Here is a 27300-nt window from a genome sequence, read left to right on the forward strand (position 1 = left end):
GATGGCTACACCTAGGCCCCCAGCAGCCCCGGCACAGGCCAGTCAACTGCTGCCCAGACCCCAGGGCCAGGAGCGCAGCTACATCCCAGGAGGACGAAGCTTCCTCGACCCCCCTCGTCTCCCATCACTTCACAGACTCGAGAGAAAAGCACATTCGTGTACATTCAGATCTGCGCATCCCTAAGGAAGTCCGGGCACCCCTGCTTCGCAGCTGATCTCCCCACGGGGCGGGAGGGCGGACCCAGCGGGACCCAGGCGCCGTTCTGCCGCATTCCGGCGGGCGGCAGGTGTCCGGCCATTGGATGCGCCGCTCCGGCCCTCGGGAGTGGGGATCGGGGCGCAGCGCGGCGAGGTGCCAGCCAGTGCAGCCGTGCGTGGACTGCAGGTCCGGAGAACAGAGCGGGTGGCCCGACCTGCTGACGCCGCCGCCCGGCGCTCGCGGTCCCCTTTCCACCCGCGTGCGCCCGGGACGGACGGCAAGGTGCCGACCGCGGGCCAGCGAACGCCCCGGTTCTCCCCGGTCCTCCTCCCCTCGCGCCTCACCCCGCCGCCCTCTCTCGCGCCTCTGTCGCCCCCCTCCTTTCTCCCCTCGCTTCGTCGCCCTCCCCTCCCCTGCCCTCGCCCTCCCCCTCCCCCGCTCTCCCACGGTGCGGGCGGGTTCTCCGCCACCGCCCCGCCGCCGCGGCCGCCACTCCGCCCCCAGCGCGGCGCGGAGCCGCAGTAATAACCCCGGCGCGGGCGGCGCAGTGACTGCGGGCATCGTCCTGCGCGCCGGTCGGGCTGGTCCTCGGTGCCCGCTTGCACGGTCGCGGGGCTGGGTAGCATCCGCGGCCCCGGGCCCCTGCGAGCGCCCCTGGATGGAGCCGTGCGTCCTCCCCGCGGGGGCGCAGCGCCGGCTGCGGGCGCAGGGCGCGCGGGGCAGCCCGGCCATGCTGGCCCCCGGCTGCGCGGCGCTCTGCCTGCTGCTGCTGGCGCAGGTGGGTGTGCAGGTGAGTCCCCGACTGCGGGGGCAGGGTCCCCCGAAGCTCCCCTCGCGCAGCCCCCGTCTCACCGAGGTGTCGCCGCTGTTTTCCAGCAGGCACCTGCGTGCGCCGTGGGACCCACAGCGGCCTCGCCGGGGAGCCCGAGCGTCCGGCGTCCTCCTGGCCCCGCGGAGTGGCCGGGCTGGGTGGAAAAGGGCGGTAAGTGCGCGAGGGGGGTTCGAATCCTTGCAGTGCAGCAGCTTGTAAACCCTCTAAGGCTAGTTTACCAGGCTCTGCAAATGTTCATAACTCTGGGAATTCTCTGTAAGGTGCTGCCGTGCTTCTTTCCAACCGTAAGAGCGAGCGCCTCTGAGTCAACTTTCACCAATATTTATATTGTTTCCCTGTAAAACAGAAATGGCTTACCAGCGTTATTACCATAAACATTAGGGAAGAAAGCAAGGGAATGTATTTATTTAAAAAACAAACAAACACACACACACACAATTAAAGAAGGAGGAAATAATCTAGGAGTTGCATTAATGTATACACAGCAATTATAAAGAGCTTATTATGCCTTTCTTCATCCCCTTGTCCCCTCCCCCTCCTGTTCCCCCTCTGGCCTTTTAAAATGAACATCCTTCACTGTCAGAGCACGGGACAAAAAGACAGTCATTTTGCTCAGTATTTATCACCTTCGTTTCAAAAGGGAGGTCTTCAAGAGTTGGCAGATGGGTAATTAGCGTTTTGTGACGTCACAAGCAATGTCCAAATCCTGTGTCATGATTTGCCAGAAAACAAGTCTGATCTTTCTGCAGTGTGTGGTTTTACTTTCACTGCTCACAAGCGGCATTTATCATTTCATGCCTCAGGGGATGGACCTTTCTGTCCTGAACTGCTTTTGGGTAAACCGGAAAGCAAGTGTGGAATGTCGGTAGCTACCGGGTTTTTAATCTGAACCCAGTCCACTGGCAGTTGCTAAATATGAGTACTTTGCATCAATTCCAACAATGCGTTGCCATCTCAAATGTTATTAGTGACTTACAGAGGAAGAACTAGGTTTTATTATCCCAACCTATTTTCAGAAAACCTAGAAAATTTGAGTTAATAATCAAGAATTTCTGAGTGCAGTTTCTTCATATTGATAAAATTCCATAAAGACAATCATTTAATATATGCATTAATTATTGAAATTCTCTCCTCCCGAGGGCTGTATGAAGAGTAATAGTGATCAATCCGATGAACGCGGGAACATAGGAACTTTTCCGCGACCACCAGAGGGCGCTAGATGTAAATAATAGAAAACGTTTAAAAATTACTTGTCACTATGTATTTGCAAGAGAAAGTTATCTATTTAAAGCTCACTTCCTTGGTCTTGCCCTTGTCTTCTTTAATGTTTCTCTTACGATTCATTCTAGTATGTAGTTATTTATATTGTAGTTAGCTGTCTTCTTCCACTTAAAAAAAAATTGTTTGTGAAAATTCTAGTTTTCTAAAATCATGAAAATTCCTGAAGGTCTCAGGAGAATTTTCAGAGTGTTTTCTAGTAGTTTTGGGGTTTTCTGTGAGGTAAGAGCATTAGAGATAGAGAACCACTTCCAGGAGGAGAAGCCAAGACTTCCTGCCCGAGGGTGCCCTTCTCCTAGGGAGGAGCGTCCTGCAAGCTGGACTCCAGCCTGGCTGGCATGTGGCTGTAATCACCTGGCACCTCAGCTGGTGTCACAAGCCCAGCGTTCCCATGACAACCACTTAGCTCGCTTGGTCAGAACCTCAGGGGGAAGGTGGGAGCCATCATCATTGAGGTTCTCGCCTAGTGGACACACCACTCCCTCATCCCTCACGGTGCAGGTGTTTTAGGTCTTTAATTACAAAAGGCTAAGTTGAGAGAGTGGGTTTCAGTGGAAAGCTTTCACACGACCAGAGAAAGACTCTTTATGCTCGGCAATGTTACCTCTTTTGACCTAGGATAGCAGATGTGGAATAGACTTTGTGTGATGCTGTGGTTACTTTACTGTTGCATGTCTGGGTATCCCTTCACAACACAAAGGTGCCTTTGAAATAACTCTTTGGCCATAAAGTTTGTTTAACACATAGTTCAACCTATATTGCCAATGTTCCTGGGAGTCTGGAGTAATTATGCAATAAGATAGAGAACTCCATGTATTCTGTGAGGCAACAATAGATAACTTCATTGAGGTCAATTCTATTTTCAGACCTTCAGTACACCCATTTCATTTTGGCTGATTCAACATAGCTTTTCCCTAATAGGAGCCTCAAATGCTTTTCCTACAAATTTACCATTGTCATAATAATAGTGGGTTTTGTTAAGAGCAAACACATAGCACGAGTTTATTAACTTTTAAAAATCTAGAGTGAATTAAGCTTCCAGGTCAAAAGTCAGAAATTCTTTAGAACTTTGTTTCATTGGACATGAGAGATCTGTGTTTGTGTGTGTGAATCTAAAGTATATATTGATTTATATTCACACATTCACGTGACTTGAGACGGGGCAGGTTGGCCCAGGGATCTGCTAGTAAATGTTTAACAACAGATTCTCCAGGCCTGTGATTTTGTAACATTTGCTGGTTCCCATGGGGTAAATACTCCCACCATGGCTGATTTCAAGCTGTGGATGTGATGCCATTGAACACAGAGTTAGGACTTGATGTGCAAAATCTGTTCTCCGCAGCTGGTACCAGCAGCCCCTAGCATGCTCACAGGTGCTCCACACCTCATGCCCTCAGTCTGGAGCTGGAGTCTTCCTAGACTTGATGCTGTGGTCAAAACACCTTTAGAAATGAAGTAGATCAGGGTGCTGACTGAAGCAGCCATGTGTGAATTTCTCCTCCTTAGAAAAACCTGTGTAGGACGGAGGTCTTGTTTCAGGGATTCTCAAGGATCAGGAATCTCACTAACTTCTTTATTCTTGAAATCACAAGCCGGTAGTTTGGGGGATTACAATCTTAAAACATAAGCTTGAGAGTTAGTTTAGAATTGTCATTTTATAGCAATGATCTATTGCCTTCTGCATGGGGAGAAGCTATGCTTACTTTGTTCATTCATAGAATTCTTTAGCTATGACCCTTTTCACATTTATTTATACATAACCGACAGTGCATATCTGCACTAAGGACTGCTCTTTGATGAGATCAGGGTTTCTCTGCCTTGGCACTCTTGACCTTTTGTTATGGGAACCTGTTCTGTGCATGGAAGAATGTGTAGCAGCCTCCCTGGATTCACCCACTGCATTCCCAGAGCACCACTATCCCCTGCGCTTTCATGAAAACCAAAATGTCTCCAGACATCCCAAGTGTCTCCTGTGGGCAGGGGTGTGGGGTAGCACTCCCGCTGAGAACCACTGGACTAAATTTTCACCCATGTGCACCCTCATTCTCAGAAGGGATCGTAACTGGTTACAAGAAGTGGCTTTGCAGTGATTGGAGCTGGTGTTCTGGGCAGGCTCAGGCCAGTTCTCCAGAGTTGATCATTACCTTGTCAGGAATTTTGTGAGCTGGTGTGCCGAAAATCAAAATACGTAAACTTGGGTGAAATAAATAATATTCAAAACAAGATTCAAACACTGAAAACTCATCACTTCACACTTCTTTAAGTTTTGAGGTTACGTATCCTCTTGAGGTTCTTTGTCTGTATTGCCTCTGTATGGTGGAAATACTTTATAATGGTGTGCTACCGTGCAAACCTCTAAACTCCGTGTTCAGTGAGGTCACATGATAATTGAAATTAGCCATGGTGGGAGTCTTTATACCAGGGAAACTGGCAAATGCTTTCAACCAGGCTACCCCATGACTCCCACCCGTAGCTGGTTGTGAAAGATGTACCAGCACAACACGTGCGTTTCTGTACAACAGACTTGAAAGTTGTCATTTTGAAAAATAGATATTATATGTCTCCCTACCAATACAAGATAAAGAGTGTATGCCCTCCAAAGTAAGGTCATAAAAATGGCCTTTTAATGGTAACCATCTTTTTATGTGCAGTAAATCTGCTCAGTAGCCAGTGTTTGGAACAGTCCACCTGCTTTGTCCTCATTCCACGGCCTCTGTTGGGATGGAAACAGGCTAGTGTGAGGTGCAGACACTCCCTGAGAGCCCGCAGGTCAAGAAGAAAGTTATTAACACGACCACGTCACACCAGCTTTTCCCCTGAGTCCGGAAGGCCGGGGATGAGGAAGGTGGTTTGGAAAAATGCAAATTAAATGAGCAAGTGCTTTTCACTGTTTTTTAGGAGTAGCCGGGAACAGACTGTGATCACATACTTGCACCAGGCACATTCATTCCTAATTTGTTTCCCCCTATGTTTTTTTTATCATTGCATAGAATTTAAGCAGATTTGTTTCACTTTCTCGTTGTCCTAAGTAAAGTATGAAGTGATCCCAGTGCATTTTGCCTTGGCAGACACGAGTGCCCTGCTTTGGCAGGTATTTCCAAGGTTGGTTGTCGAGTTGCCAGCCAGAACCTGCTTCCTGTCTAATCTGCATGGGCCACAGCTCACCGGTTACCTGCACTGGGCATGTGGGGCAGGCCTGTGGGCCCAGGAGGGGCCCTTTGACCTGAGGAAACAGGAAGCCTGGGCTCAAACAGGCCATCGCTAAGCTTTTGGTTATCCTGCTGCCTGATGGGTTGGCTGCCAGGCCTCTGACTCTCACCTTGCCGTGGGCCTCAGCCCAGGGGACTCTGGACGGTGCCTTTCCATCCCTGGCCTTCTCTGTCTCTCCCAAAGCCAAACACATGCCTTTTATGACCATCCCCTGGCTGCCACCTTCTCTGTTCCAGTGTAACCTTTCAGATACCTGCCAGGATGGCCCAGGGACATGTGGGCAAGTACCTATACAAAAAGAGTTCTGGTTGTGAAGAAAAATTACTTTTTCCAGAAAAAAAAATAATTTACCTGAGTACAGTTCACTTATGACCAAATAGCACTTCTGTAGGACGTTGTTTTATTTTATCTCATAGCACCAAGAAGCATGCCCAATTCATGCTAAAGGCCCGGTTATTAAGTATCTAACAGAAGAGCCTCCCGAAAGCATATATTGGCAATAAAAGGGGAATATATACAATTTCTTAGGATGTTAGAATCAGGATGAGAATATGAGAATCAGGTCTTGTCATACACGTAAGAGGAAGTTGCGTTTTGAATCGTTAGGGACTTTCCACCGCAGTATAGGGCTAGCCCTCTGGGGCTTGGGTCTGACATCCATTTCAAAGACATCTCAGAGGAAGCTTGGAGAAAGCCTGACATCCTATTGCCCTGTTATTTTCTGGTGTTTAGACAAAATGCAGGCTAGGAAGCTGGCCCTCTCCAAAGGTCCATCGCTGGCATGCAGATGGAGACACTCACAAGATGTGTTTAAATATTTGAAAGGTAGAAGCCAAGCTAAGAGATTGTTAACTAAAGTATTTTGTAGCCTCTGCTTTGACAAATCTACCTTCGCATGGTCTAAAAGTCCAGGTTCAAGTTTAGAACATGGCGGTGCAGGAAGATCCTACCTCTGGCGTGAAGCCCACCCCTAGGTCTCTAGTCCATGTCTGTCCTGCCCTCCCAGAAACAACCTCTCCCTGACCTCTGGATGGCAGAGATGATGTGTTAATGGTGGGAATGAAAGGAAGAATCCCTGTCAAAGCAATGAAAACTACATGATGCTAGAAGGGAAGACACCTCTTTGGAGAAGACAGTTATGATATTCGAGAAAGGCAGGTGAGGGCCACCGCCCAGGATTCTGGTGGAGTTACAGATGTTTTCTCCATACTTTGCACAGAGAAGGGAATGACACAAATGCTCCCCAATGCAAAACTATAAGACAGTCTGTGACAGAAGCCTGGCAGATCATATGGGTGCCCCAAATCTGTTAGCTCCTTGGGGTTTTCTTGACTTTTTTAAAAATAAATCGTTTATTTGAATACATTTTTACCTGGTATAATACAAATTAGAATTGGAAGAAGAGTGTGGTGCATGTCTTTGAACAACCTTGAAGTGTGAAATGCCAAGAAGCCAGGCCAGTCAGAGGCTCAGCAGTGGTTTTCATTTGGAGAAAAGACACATCTGAGCATCTACCATACCTGCATTCTGCCTTTTCTGCTGTAGTTCAATGATTTAATAATTAAATATTTAAAAATGAAATGCCAAAGAATGTCCATCGTATTTGTATTTTTAACTGTTTTCTGAAAAATGATCAGTAGTTTTAAGCTCAACTTTCTTATCAATAGACTAAAGATGTTGGTAAAAGACAATATGACTAAAGGAATATTTAAAGCTATAAAAATAATGACATTATAATTACTCTACAGTAATTACTCTGTAATCTGAAAAGCCCATTCTTAGTTTCATTTGCTCTGTAATATGTTTCTCCTTAGAAGTGTCATAGCATTTGCTGGATTGGTAATAACACATTATAGGAACAACAGTGACTTTGCAAAATGCCCCTTTTAAGATTTTGCCTTTTAACTCCGATTTTATGCTTTCTGTAGTGCGGATTTGAGGCTGGGTGGTTGTTGACGCTTCCTCCATCCTTTTTTGCTGGGTGAAAATACTATCCGGTAGTAAATGATATTCGAAGACTTCCTGATCCTTTTCAGAATTCTGAAATTACTCAGCCACACCCCCTCTCTCACTTTCAGAGTATGACCTGGTGTCTCCCTACGAGGTTGACCACAACGGAGACTACGTGTCCCATGAAATCATGCACCCCCAGAGGAGGAAAAGGGCGCTGACCCAGCTCGGAGCTGACTCTCTGCACCTTCGGCTGAAAGGCTTCAGGCACGACTTCCACCTGGATCTGAAAACTTCCAGCAAGCTGGTGGCGCCTGGATTTCTCGTACAGACTTTGGGGAAGGGGGGCACTAAGTCGGTGCAGACTTTCCCACCCGAGGATTTCTGTTTTTATCAAGGCTCGTTACGATCCCACAAAAATTCCTCAGTGGCTCTTTCGACCTGCCAAGGTTTGGTGAGTACAGTTGTTGCCACCTGTTTTGAGACCGTGGGGGCAGGGATGTAGGGAAGGGAGCAAGTGACAAGATTTGGGCTCCTTCTCCCATTATTGCAGTACAGATTTCTTTGATCTCTCAAAGCAGAAGGAAAATTGCCAAGCAATGCTTTCTAAGATATGCTGGGCGCTTCCTATCCCCAATTTGGAAACAGCATCCAGGTTCCGCCTTCTGTTGTCGTTGGTCTACAACGATTGTGGCAGAGCACTGCAGTTTGAAAACTGTGCGTGAGAACTTACGGACAAGTCTGAAGACTTTGACTTCTTAGGGGATGGTTTTACTCTGACTTACTGGTTACTCTAACTTGCTGGTCACTTACTAGCACTGGAGGAATGTTTTCATCTTGAATAGAACAACAGTGTTCAACTGATTGGCCATGTGTTTGAAAGCACTTTATTTCTGTCATTCTGATGTTGATAGTATATTTACAGATTAGAACATTCATTTCAAAAACAGTGGTGAATCCATGTCAGGGCAGTGCTGATCTTATTGAGCTAAAGATTCTATTAGTGCTTTCTTCATTTTCTTAATATCTGACTTAGACATTAAACATCCTTAGATGCTTCAGGTGGTCCCCTTTGCTTGGATCCTAGAGTGAGGAGCATCTGGTCAAGTTGAGAAGGTACCTAAATCCCTCAGGCTGACATAAGCTGAAACTTTAATGGCTTACCTTTTACTTTTCTTAGAATATTTCCATAACTTTTGGGAAGGAAATCTTAGTAGATGCTTAGATTCTTGGACACAAATTGATTAGTCAGACACAGATGAGGGAGACATGACATAAGTAGCAGAGTGAAAAGGTGTGGTCCAAACAATAAGGTCTTGACCATGTTAAAGGTTTGGCAAATAGATTTTTGAACATTTGTTACATCTCCAGAAAGTGATCTAAGCCTGTCTTATTCCTTTCCCTCTTTGAAAAGAGATAATTCAGACTCTACAGCTCATAAGGATTTTGTGTACATGTATGTGAATACTGGATGCTGAAGGCACATTCATAACCAATTCCTTAAAATACTAAATATGTGGAAATGCTATGTCCTGTTATTTTTTTAAAAATATTAACATTATGCTTTTTAGGGGGAATTCAGTTTGGGCTGGGCTCATATCTACTTTCTTTGGAAAGACTTTTGGTTTGAGAATGGACACAATGGGGAATAGTCAAGGGTGGGGTGGTGGTTATTTGGCACACTTGTTAAGCATAAGGACAGTGTGGTTGATTTCTCCCATGCTGTCTCAACAAAAATAGATCTTTCTTAATGAAAGAGCTAGAACTCTAGCTCTTCCTTGGCTTTCTTCAACAAAGGCTTGCTCAGACCAGAAATGGAAGCCATCTGTGTGGTAAGGAGATGTGCCAAGCCCTTCAGAGCCCTCTTGGATTTGTGGAGACGGAGCAAGGTGCTTTCTTCCCATTAGCCCAGCAGGGGTGCAGGCTCGAGGATGCCCCTGGTCTCTGTGAGCCTAAGGCTTCCTAGTGATGGCGTGATGGCTGAGCTATGCCCTGGAGTCTGTCCCGTGAATAGAGTTGGCTGACAGCAGCTTGAAATTTCTGGCTCTCTTTGAACTCAATGGGAGTTAACAGCGAAAGTTGTAAATGACAACTACATGAAAGATAAAGGAGTGAAAAGAACAGGAAAAAGACTCCTCTGGATAATAAACACTGGAATGTAATATTTCGGTGACTGCAATAGAAAGCTGTGTGCTTTCACCATTCATCTTCCAAATACATTAATTCCAACTAAAGAGATATTTTGTCTGTAGATGGTCACTACAAACATGACCTCAACTAGACTTATGAGTGTGAGATCCAGGGGCATTTGCCGTATGATAGGACAAATCAAAGGCATTTTAAAGAAGAAAAGGGGAGGATTAAGAAGTCCTCTTTCTTAGCCAGATAATAAAGTTATTGAATGGAAATGCCCCTCAAGTAGTTGCCAAGTCTGTTATTTCTTTCCTGATTGATGGTTACCCCATCTGTCCTCTTTCAAATCTGTTAACACATGAAGAAAAGTAGCATACCTTTTGCATTAGATGACGGTTCCTTTTTTGTTATTATTGTTCTTCTTGGTTCTTTCAGGTTCTAATTAAAGTTCCAGGTAGATCCCAGTTAAACATTTTTTTTAATTTGGTTTCTAGATGACTCAGCTATCTGATAGGAGTCAGGAGTGTGGTTCTAATTTATAGTAAATACATATTCTTAGTAAATACATATTCTTAAAGAAGAAAGACAATACTAAAGTGAGAATTTTACTTCGAATCTCTTGTGAATAATGAATGTCATGTGCTTCAGAAGTGTGTCTCACTGGAACCTGTCAAAGTTGCATCCAAGGAGTGTATTGTCTGATGAGACAAGCAGGGAATAGGCAATTTTACTGAAGAGTGATAAAATAAGGACAAATATGGGTGCTAGGAGAACTGAAATGAAGATGCCTCACCCTATCTTGGTGAGAGATAGCAGCATCAGGGTAGGTTTCTGGAGGAAATATTGTCCAAGCCAAATCCTTATTGTAGAATTGGAATGTGTTGCTCATGAATGGAGGAGTAACAAGCCATCTCAGGGAAGATGATGGAGACCAGTCAAGCTCATGGAATCCTTGATAACACCATCCATGACTGTTCAGAGATTAATATTTGTATATGAAGCCCAAGTATATTAAACTAAATAAGGTCTGTAAGCCCTAAAATGACTTCTAGAGTCACTCTGACATTGCCACCAAGTATATTGATTCAAGATATTTCTCATTTTGCTAAATAAGATTAATAAAAAAAATAGTATCTGTTAAACTTATGTCTCTACCAAAATGACATAACAAATCTGTTCTGATTACCAAACACAAGCACATAAACGTGTGTCACACAGCAGGTGCTTTTCAGTACTTGTTAAATAATGGATAGAATTACTGGGTGTCTTACAGTGTAAGAAACAATGATGACAATGACAGTAGCAGAGGGAACAGTAATAAGTTACTGAATGTTATTTGCCAAATACTTGCCTAATAGCTTCCCATTTGTTATCTCACTTAGCCTAATGATAACTCTAAGAGATAGGTACTATTTTTTTAACAGCTTTATTAAGGTATAATTTATATATCATAGAGTTTCACCCCTTGAAAATTTATAATTCAGTGTTTTTTTAGTATATTTCCTGACTTCTGCAAACATCACCACAATCTAATCTGAGACATTTACATCACCTAAAACAAAACAAAACAAAACAAAAAAAACCCAGTCCAGTCCCTCCCATTTCTCTCAAGCCCTCATCAGTCCTAGGCACCCATTAATCTGTCTTCTTTGCTTATAGATTTCCTAATCTGGCCATTTCTGATAAATGGAAGCATACGATACGTGGTCTTTTGTGACTAGCCTCTTTCACTTAGTATACTGTTTGTTTAAGATTCATCCGTGTTGTAACATGTTTAAAGATTTCATTATTTTTATTAGTAAATAATAATCCTTTGTATACATATGCCACTTTTTTTTATTTTAATGCCTATCAATTGATAGACATTGTTTGTATTTTCTTTGGTTGTGTGAATAATGTTGCTATGAACATTTGTGTACAAGATTTTGTGTAGACATAAGTTTTCATTTTTTTTGAGTATTTACCTAGAAGTGTAGTTAGTGGATCCTATGGAAACTCTAAGATTAAACTTTTAGGAGATTCTAAACTGTTTTTTCACAGTAGCTGCACCATTTTATGTCTACCCAGCAATGTACAAGGGTTCCAGTTTCTCCACATTCCAGACAACACTTGTTCTTGTCCACCTTTTTTTCTTATAGACATCCTAATGGACATAAAGTAGTGTTTCACTGTGGTTTTTATTTGCCAGGTAGAGATTATTGGTTGACAATTTTGTTGTTGTTGTTGTTGTTTTGTTTTGTTTTGTTTTTCCTTCAGCACTTTGAATATACCATCCTACTGCCTTCTGGTTTCCATTGTTTCTGATAAGAAGTCTGCTGTTTATCTCGTAGTTTTGTTATACTTAAAGCATTGTTTTCCTGTTGCTGTTTCCAATGTGTCTTTGTCTTTCAACATTATTACTGTCAAGTGTATAGGTGTAAGTATCTTTGAGTTTATCCTTCTTGGGATTATATGAGCATCCTGAATGTTCATATTAATATTTTTCCTCAATTTGAAAAGTATGTGACCATTGTTTCTTCAAATATGTTTTTCTGCTCCTTTCTCTCTCTCCTCTCCTTTGGTACTCCCACTATTCATATGTTGGTGTGCTTCATGATGTAGCAGGTTTCTCTGAGGTTCCATTCATTTTTCTTCATTCTTTTTCCTCTGTGCTCATTAGATTGTGTAATCTTGATTGATTGATCTGCAAGCTCACTGATTCTCTGCTGGTAGTTCAAATCTACTGTTAAGCTTCTGCAGTAAATTTTTCATTTCAGATATTGCACTTTTCAACTTCAATTTGGTTCTTTTTATAATTTCTCTTATTCTGTATTATATGAAACACTGCTATGAGGCCTTGCTTTAATTCTTTTGATATAGTTTCCTTTGGTTCTTTGAACATATTTATAATAGTTGCTTTGGAGTGTTTGTCTACTAAGTTAAAATCTGGGTCCCCTCAGAAGCAGTTTCCATTGCCTCTTTCTTTTCCTGTATATGGGTCACACTTTTCTGTTTCTTTGTGTGTCTCACAATTTTCTTGCTAAATACTAAACATTATAGATAATATATTTTAGCAACTCTAGATACCTTAAGACTGACCACACACCACCACTCCAGTGCTTGTTGCTGCTGTTTTCTTTCTTATTTGTTTAGTGACTAGTTCAGTGAAGTCTGTTTTCCCTGCAGCATGCAGCCTCTAATGTTGCTTCTCAGAGAGTGCAACCTCGGGAATGTGCACGGTCTTTCAGAAAGCCTGTGCTGATCTGCTGCCTCTATTGGTACCACAACCAGCTGTTACTCTACACTAACTGCTAGGTGATTGCTTTTATTTTTTTTCCCCAAGCACACTTCAGCATAGATTGCTCCACAGTCTAATTTGATTATAGAAGAGCCTTACAGGATTAGGATGCTGCCAGGTTTTGAGACTACTCCAACACCAGGAGGAATCCTCTTGTCTTTTTCCCTGAGTCTCTCTGCTAAACTTCTAGTCAGTGTACTGTTTTGCTTATTGTTATGTGTATCATGGAACAACAACCTTCTCTTAATTGCTTGCAAGTAAGATACCCATTATTTTTGGCAATACCATTAGACATGAACTTTCACACACTCTGTTCCAAATATAGCCATTCATTTTAAGTGAGCTTCTTGTTCTTAGAGCTTGCTTCTGACTTCTTTTCCTGGGAAAAATGTGTGTGCCACATTTTGGAGCTGGAACTAGTAGTATGCTTCTCCTCCCAAAGTGACACCGCTACTCTATGAGTGGAGCTCTGGGTGGAAATAGTAGCTCCTGGTCTTCTCTGCTTTTGCTTCCTGGCTTGAAATCTCTACCATACAAATGTTCCTGGTTGGGGATGTTCAGGGATCAATTATTCTCAACCTGCTGAGCCTGGAGTAGAGCTTCCATCTTATAAGCAGGGGCTGCTTAGCACAAGGGAAATCAATTCTTATGGCCATGCCTGTCCAGAATAGAGCTTCTGCAATATAGAACTGAGGGGATAAGAGATGTTGGTGCCTTGTTTCTCCTGACTTGAAAATACAGCCCTAGAATGGGTGTTGGGCAGGATAGGGAGCCCTGGTCTTTTTAGAATATACCTAGAATAGAGCTCTGTCACATTGAGCAGGGGGAAAGGTGAGCATGTGACTATACCATGGCTCAAAGGTCACCAAATTTTACCATTCTTTTACAGATTTACTAAATTTAATTAGATAGATGATTTTCCACTTTTTTTATTGGAATATGGGAGGGATAAATCAGAAGCTTTGGATGAACACACACACACTACTATATATAAGATAGATAACTAAAAAGGACCTATTGTATAGCACAAGGAACTCTACACAATATTCTGTGATAACATATATGAGAAAAGATTTTCCACTTTTTATGCCCTTAGGACAATTTCCAGAGACTTCAAATGGGGTGTGTGTGTGTGTGTGTGTGTGTGCAATTTTCAGCAGGAAAATGGTTGTTTCACTTGAGAGAGGATCTTCCACATTCCTTACACTGCCATTCTGGAAGTCAGTCTCTGCTAAATGCTATTATTAACATATTTTGCAAATCACTGCCCAAAGCTATTTTATTATCCCCATTTTACAGATGATTCCTTAGGTAATTCTTGAAAGAGTGGGATTTTGACCTAAGTTGACTGACTTCAGAAACAACACTTTAAATCACAATACTATTTTGCTTCCCTTGATCATGAGGTCATTGCTGCACTATAGGGACCTACAAAATCATTTATATGGATTTCCATTGCATCATCCTTGAATACTCTCTAAAGTCTAACGATGTTTGCATTTGGTTTCCACCTCAATACAACCTTCCTCAGTATCAAGCCCTCTCTGAACTTAGTAGGCCCATTTGTAATGTATCAGGCCCTTATACTAAAAAAACATGAATTCATTCCATAATCATTTATTTATAGGTTTGTTTTTTTTATACCAGATTGTGAGTTCTTGAAGAGACACTGTTTTATTCATCTTTGTATCCCCAAGTTCCTGTTAACACAACCTAGTTCTCTTTTTTCTTGCAGTGAATGATTGTATTTCAAATTAACAACCAAAAATACTACATCTTCTCAACCTCTATTTTAAGATATGAATAAACATAAAATTCATTTTATAATTCATTTCATATGATTTCCTTCCATGACTAATGTCAAATAATCTAAATTGTCTTTTGAAGCACAGTTTATTCAGAAGTGGTCTAATCAATAAGATTTCTGACAAACTATTTTTAAAAATCCCCATTGTCAATACTTTAAATGAGGTTTCTTTGGAAATATTTTCTGTTACATGTAACAGGATTAGATTTTCTTAAAGGATTTCATGCACGTTCTGTACTTGGATTAGTACTTTACCAAAAAAATTAAATAAAGAACAGCATCAAATCTATTGTCTGTCCTTGGCACAAAATCTGCCTGAATTTTAGCTCCTCTTGTGTAATTGTTAAGGCATTAATGCAAAGGATACATATCACTTATCCTAAAATCTAATTATTCTCTTGCTTTCAATAGTGTTGGAAAACTTGTAAATGCCACAGTTCTCAGTTCAGTTTGAGAATTCCCTCACTTGGTTGCAGACTTACTTGTGGCCCTGGTTTGAATTGTACTAGGTTTTATTTCCAGATAAAAACTCCAGGGATTCTCTGGAAACTCTAGTCATTGAGAGTTTTCCTAAAGCACCCAATAAATCCTTGGAAACTGTCTGAAATGTTGCCAAGTTTTCAATGGACTTTGAAAAATGTTCTTGAGCAAGGAAAATAAAACAGGAGCAGAAAGGAAGAGCCAACACAGGAGATGGCTAGAAGGGCTAATATGAGTTTTAAAAGAAAAGTATCACTGTCTGAGGAGGCCAGTGATGGCATACCAGTTGAAAATACATCAGGCTTAGGAGACATGCAGGAAAATGGTAAAGAAAATAAGGTTTTTGGATAAAGTATCACCAAAGTTATTGATTATTAGGAAATTTAAAAGGTGGGTGTGGGGAACTAATTGAAAGTACTGAATCATTACATGAATTTCTGCTAATTACTTAAGAATAAATACAGAATAAATCTTTAAATTGACAAAATGGAATATAGTTCATTATTACAACTAGATCAAAGTAACATTTATGAGATAATATTTTGTACTTGTTATGACCAGATTTTTCTATTAGCTTACCATTAATTGTAAACAGAAATGAGATGATTAGAGAAATTTAAGTACAAAATGTATGATTTTGTTCCATTTCGCTTATTTTTCAAGTGATGAACCTGAGAATCAAAGAGGTGGAGTGGCTTGGCCAATATTACAAAGTCAAGTGGGGTTTAGGACGGTCTAAGGATGTATGTCTTTAGGTTCTCTGTCCTGCGATATTTTCACTGAAACAAACAGGATGCTATTACTTTTCATTATAGTGAGGGAACAGCTGAAGGCTTTAAATGTTGGACTATGTGCCAGAGATTTTAAAGATAAAGCAAGGGAGCCCTTGCTCTGGAGGTGTGGGGCAGGTGGCAGTGGGAAGAGAACAGAGCGGCAGGCTTCCTTCTGGTTAGTGTTTGGTGTTCCTGATGCCCTTTGTTGGGAATCACATGTTTCCACTGTATGGCAGCTCTCGTATGGACAGTCTCTATGGCCAATAAAATATTTGCTGTGAGGGTCATCGGAATGGTGTTTATCTCCACAACCAGTATGACCAGGATTTTCTCCAAGGCCAAGATTAGCCTGAGAACAGCCATGTGATCCCCTTGGAGGGGCAGGAATGTGATTCCTGTGGCCAATTCCTCTGGGGGATGACTCAAGTCTAGGATTTTCCAAAGGACAAGGATACTGAAACCTACATTTTCGAGAGTGACTGTTTAAGAGAAAGTCCAGGCCAGAGAGAGTACAAGAGGAGCCCAGATGAAACCAGACTCTAAAAGCACGATCCTGCCTTGCCTGAGGTTCAACCAGAGCAGTCTGACTGTATCTGCTTAACACACAGGTAACATTTTTCTTCTTAAATGTCACTTTCACCACGAGGACCTCCCTGATCCACCCCCATCTAAAATCACCTACTCTTCCCCCTCCACACATACTTCCTATCCTCTTCCCTATCATATCTGTATTAATCATAGTCCAGTTAGGAAACAGAAACCACACAAATTAATTGAAAAGAGAGAACTAACACAATGCATTAAGTAGGTATTAAAGAACTGAAACAAGAAAAAGAAAATACCCAGATACAACAGGGTAGCAAGTGCAGGAAGCTGCTACTGGACCTGGAGCTGAGGGACTGAGGGAAGAAGTTGGGACTATTAAAATTTAAATGCTTGGAGCTGGGCTCAAACCCCTGAGTAGGAGGAGCTGGCCAACTGGTGCCAGGGCTGGGGGGGCAACTTGCTGCTGGTTTTTTAAGTAACCTGTAAACTGCAGTCAGCTGCTGTTACTAGAATTAACTGCCACTGCCAGGATGAAGCCAGGCTGACAGGAACAGGAAGTAGACAGGAAGTCCATGTTGGGCACACAGGAAGTCCACAAGTCCACAGGGGCAGACAGGAAGTTCACAGGGTGAAGACAGGAAGTTCACAGGGTGCAGACAGGAAGTCCATAAATACCAGGCAAGAAGTCTATAAGGAGCAGATATGAAGTGCACAAGTCCACAGGGGGCAGGCAGGAACAAGTTCTTCCACCTTCTTTGAAATCGGATTTGTAGAGTTCCAGACCCAGTATCTCAAAGCAGAGTTTAAAACGGGAGTTTAGAACTGAGAATGGTTTCCTAATACCAAGCAGGCTATTTATGCTAAATATTGAGAGTATAGCAGGGATTTATGTCTAACTTTTTCTTGCTTTGTCCCCAGCACTTTCAATAATGCCTGATACATATTAAAGCCCGCAATAAAAATGTATTCAATGAACAAATTATTTTTTTAATGGAGAAACTGGAATTCTGGTGCTTTGCAAAAATAATTTGTGCAGCCACTGGTCTGAAGGAGTGGGGGAGGAGGAGAAACGAAAAGTTGAAATAGTAGGGACATCCCACCCCTAACTAGGGAAAGGTTTAGACCTCAAGAAATGGGCCTCACCAGGCCTGGTGGCAGGTTTATTCCTGTGAGGAGATAGAGCTGTCAGACCCATGCATGCAGACATTCCTCCCCTATGATGGACTATTCTTGCCCTTTTTCCTCACTTGATTAAAATTAAGTCCCATGTGTAGCTTTCCTGGAGGGAGAAGCAGCACAGCATTTCCTCAGTAGGCTTGGAAGTGGTATTTCATGACTTATTACACAGGAATAAACTGGCATTCAGAGGCTCGTGTGTGCGTATGTGCATGTGTGTGTGTTCAGTGTCTGTGAGTTTGGTTACTCTAAACCACTCCTGAAGGAGACATTGGAGTAGCATCATCTGTAGGCTGAGGCCAAGCTGTGTATCAGAGTGAATTTTTACACTCAGTGGATCTTCTCTTTGCTCATTCTGGACAACAGCCGTCCTCAGTAATCTCACCCCTACTCTCAGATTCCCTGAGCCTCAAAACTCAACTGGAAGCCACTATTTGGATTTGCTCTTCTGTCTATATTCCAGTCCCCATTTATTCCAAGTATGTATCATTTTTACTAATTTTGACTCCTTTGTCTAATGACAACATTCATCCTTTGTCCTCTATTGCACATATTTTTCACTGCTCAAGGATTTGTCTTTAATTTTTAAAGAAGAACAACATGTATTTTAAAGACATTAAATTAAGTAAATCCAGTATTTTTAATTAGTAGCAAAATCAGTGCTAATTTCATTTTCTCTATTTCTGTGAAATTATAGGAAAACTAAATAAAATTATCTCATTTGAAAAATTACAATCTAAAGAAATGTAGGCAGGATTCTTTTTTTTTTTTTTTTTTTTGTATAGTTAGTTTACAGTAAATAGGTGTATCTAGTAAGGCATGCACTGTCAATATATGAAAAGTTACCAGTTACAAAACAAAAATTAAACTGAGACAAAACTAAAAACAACAACAACAAAAACTACACACTGTTACCAGATTTACAGTTACATTAAAATGATTGGTTGCCTTTAGCTTAAAAATGGTACTAAAATGATAGAAAGCTTCAACAGGCAATGACAGATATCCAGTTCTTCCAGTTTTCTCTCATTGAATAGGTATATCTCCATCCCTTAAGACATTAGAAATTTGGAGTAAGACATGTAAAGTAACATGTAGTTTAGGTAATTGGTGATTTCTCTCAGTATGCAAAGCCTGAGAAAAATATTTGCCTTGATGACCTTAGGGTCATTTCATCATAGTTTAAATTTTCATGTGAATACATTGTATCTTTCTCTCTTAGATGAAAAAGCAGGGGCTATCCCTTCAATGTGTTTAAGTTCATGCATGTTGGAAACACTTTGAAAGAAGATTCTTAGTTTTGATTGGGCTTGCAGAAATAGCCAGGGCATCCATGCATGGTAGTTCAAGTTGGACCCTGGGAACTGTGAACAGACATGGGGAAGGAGGGGGTCAGAGACTGTTCCATGAAAGGTGAGGCCACCTACCTGCACTCCTACCCTTCTCCTACTTTCCTCCAGAGAGCAGCCTCATTGGAGGTTGAAAAGCACAGTTCTGATCTTTCATTTCCTTACTTGTCATGTGCCCATTGCACTCTGGGGAAAGCCCACATCTTCACTGTGGTTGATGATGCCCTTGGGGTCTGCCCTTGCTTGCAACGTCAGCCTCATGGAGGAAACTCTCCAGGCTTGAGTGGCACCAACTCATTTCTTTCAAGATAAGGCTGAGCTCCTCACACCCTCAAGGCCTTAGCAAATGCTTTTCCTTCTGCTGCCTGGAACACAATTCCCATCCTTCCTCCTCCAGTTATGCATCAGTTGGAAAGACACTCCCATGAGTCATACTTCTTTGCGGCTGCAGACTCCCTAGCAATACACTCATGACTCACCTTAATTTTCTCTTTGAAAGGAATTATTCTTATTTTGGTTACTAGTTTCGTATTTACCTGTCTCTCCCACTAGATAGTCAACATCCTAAGGGTAGCACTAAGGGTCAGGATCCCTTAAGGATCAGAGCGCCCGCATTGTTCCTGGCCCTTGGAAGGAACAAGATAGATGAGTGGAGGGGTAGGTGGATGGATGGATGGATGGATGGAGGATCCTAGTTTCAGACACTAGTTGGAGAAAGTTCCTGTTTCCAGAGAGAAGGTGCAGTGACTGTGAAAATCTCTGTCTAGAAATGGCTCTAAGTTGAGTTTGGACAGCATGCATTTCCCAGGCACCACACAGATCCAAGCCTGTCTGTTAAGGCTCTGGGAGTGTATTTCCACAGCAAAGAAGAACAGAGCAAGTGCTGTTCACATTCAAGTAATTTCAGCAAAACCCATCTGCTAGTGAGCACTTTGCAATCCTAACCATATGAGCAATTTCTCTAATGACAGAGAGTATCTCTAAATAAATTCTAAATAAGAAACATTGCAACATACTTAGGCAAGAAGGTATGTATAATTTATATAAAGTACAATTTAAGAAACTGAATGGCATTCATCCACCTCTTAGCTTCTTATACCTTACTACACGAGCATAAAGACATAGTAATTTCTGTGTCTCAGTTTTTTGGACATAATCTTTATTTATCAATCTTATGACCAGGATGGATTGCCTATTACACATGACAATTTCTGAGAAATGATACTCTTCCCTCCGTGAATCCTTCACAAAAGGTGATGCAGCAAGTTTTTTCTATACTAACTTTCAGCAATGTCAGAAAAGCTGACACTTCTCATAAAATAAGAAAAACATTTACTTTGTTTAGTTAGTTAAGATACATTAAATATTAAGCAATTGTTTCATTTAGAAGCAAGCTGGTCAACAGCGTTTTAGAGCAGCTACAATTTAAGGGCTGTGATACTTTTCCAGACCAGCAAGAGGAGGGAAAAGTGTGAAATCTCCACATGTGAAGGAAGATACCTACTCAGACATTCAAATAAGAAACAGAGTAAAATGACTCCTTAAGATAAGCAAATGGGAAATTGAATGAAAAACATAGCCTTTGGAATCACACAAATCTTGTTCAAATCTAACTTCTCTTACTACTAGCCAAATCGTTCACTGCTATCCTTCAGTTTCCTTAGTTTGTAGATAACCTTGGCCTCACAAGGTCACATGAGGATTGGGTGAGCTGACATATATATGAAAGACCTTAGCACAGGACTCCTAGTAGGAGCTGAGCAAGTATCTGTTCTCCTCAACAACCCCCATTACTAAAATATGAAATGTAGGTTAAAACCTAACTAGAAGGTGACTGCACACATTGTCATGCAAGCAAATTCAAGTGAAGTTAAAGAACCCAGAGGTGGACTTCCCTGGTGGCACAGTGGTTAAGAATCTGCCTGCCAATTCAGGGGACCGCAATGAGAAGCCCGTGCACCGCAACAAAGAGTAGCCCCCGCTCACCACAACTAGAGAAAGCCGGCGCGCAGCAACGAAGACCCAATGCGACCAAAAATAAATAAATAAATAAGTGATGTGTGATCACTACACGCTTATTAAAAAAAAAAAAAGAAGAAGAAGAAGAACCCAGAGGTGGAGTTCCGCTGACCTTCAGAGAAAGAAGACCTGCAGATGAGATGGCGATAGGATTAGAATACTTTGATATTTACACTAAAACCTTTTGGGTGATTTATTGAAAGCACTTAGGATGATTAAAATACATATCATTTAAGCAGGCGATTTAAAATGCAAGGGACTGTTTATGTACTTTTTAGAAGCATTGCTTATGCCCACACATTTGAAAGAAAGTTGTCCATTCCCAACACCTGGGAGATTACTTTGTGCTTACAAGGTATCATAAATGAGAAAAGTGCCCAGAATAGCTGACATCTTGGCTTTGTATTCCCCCTGCAGCAGCCAAAGGAGCTATAAACCTTGTTTTATTTGCAGAGATTATCTCTAACTGAAGCTGGGGGAGTTTTGACTATTCCCTTTGCAGGTCATCATTAGGTAATAAAATAAAGAGTGATGGATTACAGAATAATAAGCCAAAAGAGAAGCTAGGATATTTTATAGCACCAGTCTATGTCTAGATGAAATGTACAAGTATGTGTAGAAGACTTTGGAGAATAAACAGTAAATGTTTAAACATGTAAGGGCTGTGCTCTGTAAGCACGGCATATGTGGAAACAGAAGTCGTTATATGTTTCTTAAGAAGGTCAATAATATAATCTGGCCTTTTCTTAACCATTTAGTATCATTATTCTGAATTTCTAATATTGACTTGACACATACCATAGTTATGTTTACTACTTCAATACATTTTTGTATTTAATATCAATCATAATTTCCTACCTCTGCCTCCAATAATCCAACATGCTGTCCACTGGAGAGTAGTTTATGGGCTATACATTCTAATAAAATTGAGCTTATTAATCCCCAACACTTTCAAGGGTCCTGTTATTAACCCTCTGAAAAGATATAGCAATACGTGTGTCATACCTTCCTCTACTGGAGGATTAAGAGACACTTTATTTATGAGAATTTTAGAGGAATGACTTATGCCCACATATTTGAAAGGGACCCACATCTAAAGTCTCAGAATGACTACAACCCCAAGCTGTGGTTGGTGCAGAGGCTTTATAGGACAACAGTTTTCTTTGAAAACAATGAAAATACTCTCTACATTGATTTAAAACTTTTAAAACTTAAAGCAAAACAAAACCCCAGCTTCACTTCAGGCTTGCATTACACGTGTGCACCAGCAGGGGGAGAATGGGCAAACCCAGCTTTTAGCCTCACCAGAAAGGCTGAGTGCCCCGGGAGCCCTGTGCCTCTGTATGTATGAAGGAACACATGTGTTTGAAATGATTTGGCCACTTCTGTCTTAAAATGTGAAGTACACTAGGAAGAATAATTTGACAGTTTCACAGATTGCAATTTTTTTTATTTTATTTTATTTTATTTTTATTTATTTATTTTTGCCTGCATTGGGTCTTCGTTGCTGTGCATGGGCTTTCTCTAGTTGCGGCGAGGGGGGCTACTCTTTGTTGTGGTGCGCGGGCTTCTCATTGCGGTGGCTTTTCTTGTTGCCGAGCACAGGCTGTAGGCGCACAGACTTCGGTAGTTGTGACTCACGGGCTCTAGAGCGCAGGCTCAGTAGTTGTGGCACATGGGCTTAGTTGCTCTGCAGCACCTGGTATCTTCCCGGACCAGGGCTCAAACCCATGACCCCCACATTGGCAGGCGGATTCTTAACCACTGCGCCACAAGGGAAGTCCCACAGATTGCAATCTAAATGTAAAAATCTCTTAAAATCCCATCATTTAAAAGTCAACTGTCGAGTGGCAGTCTTCAGGCTTGTAGATCCTAGTATGTTACCTATATTCACATCCAGCTATGAAGTCCAAGCACATTAATTACATTTTGACATTGTATCATATTCCCCTGTATAGTTTGCAAATTAATGCTCTCATTTGGCAATTATTCACGGTTCAGATTTCTCCTTTATCTCGTACACTCTTTGTTTGATCTTGGTTTCAAAGTCAGCCCCAACCAACTTCTCCCTTCTCTGGTTTCAAGCCCTTTCATCTATGCTTTGTCAAAGGTGTGACTGCTCCAGGCTCTGTCAGGGCATGGAGTGGCCATGACACAGCTGTTGTAGAAACAATGCACATGTGGGTAAAGTTGTAGGATCCCTAAGCATAATAGGTAATGTATTCTTATATTTGCCAAACATAGAGACAGATGTATCAGAAAACTCTGGTCGCTATTGCCATCATGTTTAGTTGGATGCTGGTTGGAGAATTCCTTTCATGATGAGCTAACTTTCGAAATTCCTGTGGTGTTTTAATTATCTTCCATTCGCATGTTCTTTCTACTACTTTTTTTTCATGTTAATAATATCACATTCCACATTTCCAGCTCTTGCCCAGACGGGTAGCCCCTGGTAATATTGATACTTTTTCTATCATAGGAAAAGCAGACACATTATTAGGCTTTGACCTGCTTCAATTTGGTGGTTCTTTGGAAATGGTGGTTCCACTCTTCCCTATAAACAGACAAATGGGGGTTGGGGGACCATGATGCTTTCATGGAAAGGCTGTTTAACTCACTTTCTTCCTGTTTAACCTACCAAATGCTTTTCTCCAACTCCTAAACCAGAGCTCTGGAGAAAAAAATCTGAACATAATTCAATGTACCTGGGTACCAACGTGTCACCATTTTGAAAAGGCCTGCTTTCAACCTATGTTCTGTGTTTGGTTGTTATGGAACAAACATATGGTGAATTCTGCTTTTTTACCATAGGGACGTGTACAATAAAGTACGTACCAATGATGCAATTTAAATAGTTTCAAATAAAAAATGAAAATGCACCATTATAGATAGGGAGGAATATTGATATTGAAGTGAGCACTTATTGTATACCAGGGCAGGCATTTCTGCACTCAGATTCATTGGTGCATTACTTTTGCATTTCATTATATTTACAATATAAGAATAATTTTTATTTCCATTGTAAATAAGAGAAATCTCAGGATTAGGAGGATTTTGTAGCCTGCCCAAATCTGCCATCCTACAAGGGACAGAGCCCAAATTCCAAGCCATGTCCATTGGAACCGAGAATAAATGGTGAGCTTCCCCACTAGCACTCTCCAAGGACATTCTTCCTCTGTCTTCTTGGAGTCTAATTGACTGTTTGGGCAGCACAGGAAGAACTTAGATATACAAAACCTGTGCCTTTAATCATTTTGATGTTTACATGGGGGACAGCTGTACGATTATGCACAACCTCGATCAGATGGCATGATTCCTCCAGAGAACTTTGGGGGGCTTCTGTGTCCTTTATGTCTCTAGTGGTTACCAGCTCACATGATTATAAGATTTAGTGATGAAAGACCATAAAGACAGACAGACAGGCATAGAACATATGTTTATAGCATTTTTTAATCCAAAACTAATCAAGGAAGGCTATAGAGATTTCAAGTCATAAATAGTGGCTGGTCCCTGTAATTCAGCCTAATTCACAACTATTGGGCCCTGTGCCTTTCTTAAGGATGTGACAGCAGTGTTTCTAACAGCATTATTTCTTTCAGTGTGGTAGAGCTAAAAAGGCATGTAGAGAATTGGCAAAAGGGCAGCCTGAGGGTGCACTGTGATCATAGCCGTAACAGGCTGATTGAGAGAAATGAATGTCTCACCTGGAAATAACTGAGAGAACTGGTCCCAGGCATTCTCTTTTTTAATTTCTTGTGTGAAGAAAAAAAAATACATAACTGTTCAGGAATCATCCTTGTCAATGAAATACATGCATACATACTCATATATACTGATTTCAAAAAACTGTTCTTCCAGAAACTTTTTAACCTTCTGGATCATATTTTTTGGTGGATTGGGAGGTAACCTGAGCATGAATAACTTCACAGGTCCAATAATTGCCCTATAGATACCAAGTCTGTGATTTGACCAGAGTCATGGAGTTCTTGTGTATTGGTCATCTTCTGTGTTTCATGCTCTTCCTTATATTTCTATCATATTTAACCATATTATTTGTGCAATATCTTACACTTCTGCAGAGCTTGACATGTGGATTTTGAGCGCTCTCTTGGGGACCACACCCAAGGGTTTCAGTGTGCTGACCTGTAGAAGAGCTGGTTACTTGGGGCCAGGCCTCAGTCTTCAGCAGTCATTGTTTTATGTGCATGACTTGTGTGAAAATGCCAGAAGTCAACAAGTCAGCAGATTCCATGGAGTCACTGGCTAATACATCCTTTAAGGCAGTTGGATGTTCCCCACCCTCCATTATTTATTTGACAAACTCTTTAAGGGTACACCCATTCTAAAAAAGTGTACAACAAACAGATACATACTACTATATATAAAATAGATAACCAACAAGGACCTACTATATAGCACAGGGAACTCTACTCAACATTCTGTAATGACCTATATGGGAAAATAATCTGAAAAATGGACTTCCCTGGTGGGGCAGTGATTGAGAGTCCGCCTGCCAATGCAGGGGACACAGGTTCGGTCCCTGGTCTGGGAGGATCCCACATGCTGCGGAGAAACTAAGCCCGTGCACCACAACTACTGAGCCTGTGTTCTAGAGCCCGCGAGCCACAACTACTGAAGCCAGTGAGCCACAGCTGCTGAGGCCCGCGCGCCTAGAGCCCGTGCTCTGCGGCGGGAGAGGCCACCACAATGAGAAGCCCGTGCACAGCAACAAAGACTCAATGCAGCCAGAGATAAATAAATAAATAAATAAATTTATTTAAAAAAAAAAGAATCTGAAAAAGAGTGGATATATGTATATGTATAACTGATTCACTTTGTTGTACACCTGAAACTAACACAACATTGTAAATTAACTATACTCCAATAAAAACTAAATTTAAAAAACACCAGTTTTTTTAATAAACAAGACTAAATTATGATGTATAGGCATGCACACTTGAATATTCAAAGTACAAGAAATTTTAAAAACTAGTTACTGTAAAAATAGTAATAGTGGTTACTTCTATGGGGTCACTGGGGTTTCAGATTGAAACTGGGCACACAGGGGCTTGTGAGATGTATGGAAAAGTTCTATTTCTTTGCCTGAGTGATAGTTGCTTTACCTTATAACTCATTATAAATGTATAATTTGTATGGGTTTTCTTTTCTATATTTGTGTATTATTTTACAATAAAATTTAAAAAATATCAAAAAAATTAATAAAAAATGTACAAAAAATTCCCAGATAGGTGAAAATCCAGCTAAGCCATGATACCCCTCTGCTGGGTTCTTACAGAAGGGACTCTGGAAAGACTTGAATCACAGTCAACAAATATTTATTGAACACAAACAATTATGGGAGAGATAATGTAGGTGAGCCTCATCTATTTGGGGGGCTCTTTGGAGGTTGAGAGAATTGAAATGGTAAGGCGTGGAGGAGGCTAAATCATCAGTAATGTCCAGTTAATGCAGAACAGTGTATCTGTATGATCTAGAATAGCTGTCTGCCACGCTTAGGACCACAGGCTTAGTCTGTGTTGCTGGGCTGCTTTCATGGCCCTAGGAAAGGAGGATGGAGCTGATTCCAAGCTAATTTGGACTTGCTTTCTCTGAGCCATCATGGGAATTGAATCCTTTTCTCACTGGTTGGCAAAGGTAACCTGCCATATGGTGGTTTAGAGAAACCAGCTGTGAATCACAGGAAGGAATCAGCCTTGGCCTGGTTTCTTTTCTTTATTTGTTGTTTGTCTTGTTTTGGTTTATTTGTCCCTCTGGAAGTGATGGATCTGCCCATTTTCTGTAGTGAGCTGTCTCCTTGAGAGGATGCTATTTGGAAGACCCCTAGATTTGTATGGACTAATTTTGCCATAGTGTTTTCAATGCTCTATTTCTACCAAAAAAAAAAAAAAAAAAAGAGGTGGTATTTGCCTAATATGTGCTTGATAACAGCTTATTAAGAAGGCATTCTATTTTGTTTTTACAAATCATGGTGCTATTATTATTTGTTTCCAATCTACTCTTTAATGTAGGAGTATGTAGCACATATTTGTTCAATTCTATTATTCTTATGTGACCACTTAAAGTTTCTATTTGTATTTAAAATTCAAAACAGTGAAACAGAGTACAAACCACAAGGTGTAATATATTAGTTTGGTTAAGAGCAAATTCTATTTCATAGATAAAATGTTTTTACTAAATTTGAATACTTTAAAATTGAAATGTATTTCTATTTTTAATGACTAACTGTTTTAAAACTAAAGAAGAAATCAAG

The 27300-nt window shown here is 41.3% G+C and overlaps 1 protein-coding gene across 2 annotated transcripts in view; it reads left to right on the forward strand.

The window, feature by feature from the left end:
• Positions 1 to 914: 914 nt before the first annotated feature.
• The window catches only part of ADAMTS16 (ADAM metallopeptidase with thrombospondin type 1 motif 16), a gene marked incomplete at both ends in the record, with an annotated part of 153754 nt that continues 127368 nt past the window's right edge, over positions 915 to 27300 (forward strand). The window contains 3 exons of one of the 2 annotated variants that reach the window (XM_082652312.1): positions 915 to 989; positions 1076 to 1181; positions 7598 to 7923. In XM_082652312.1, the coding sequence (XP_082508438.1) occupies positions 930 to 989; positions 1076 to 1181; positions 7598 to 7923 (492 nt within the window). The remainder of the gene's footprint in view (positions 990 to 1075; positions 1182 to 7597; positions 7924 to 27300) is intronic. The other variant, XM_082652313.1, reaches the window with a different exon arrangement.

This window comes from Grampus griseus, assembly GCF_964374135.1.
Source record: "Grampus griseus genome assembly, chromosome: 3".
Classification (NCBI taxonomy): Eukaryota; Metazoa; Chordata; class Mammalia; order Artiodactyla; family Delphinidae; genus Grampus; species Grampus griseus.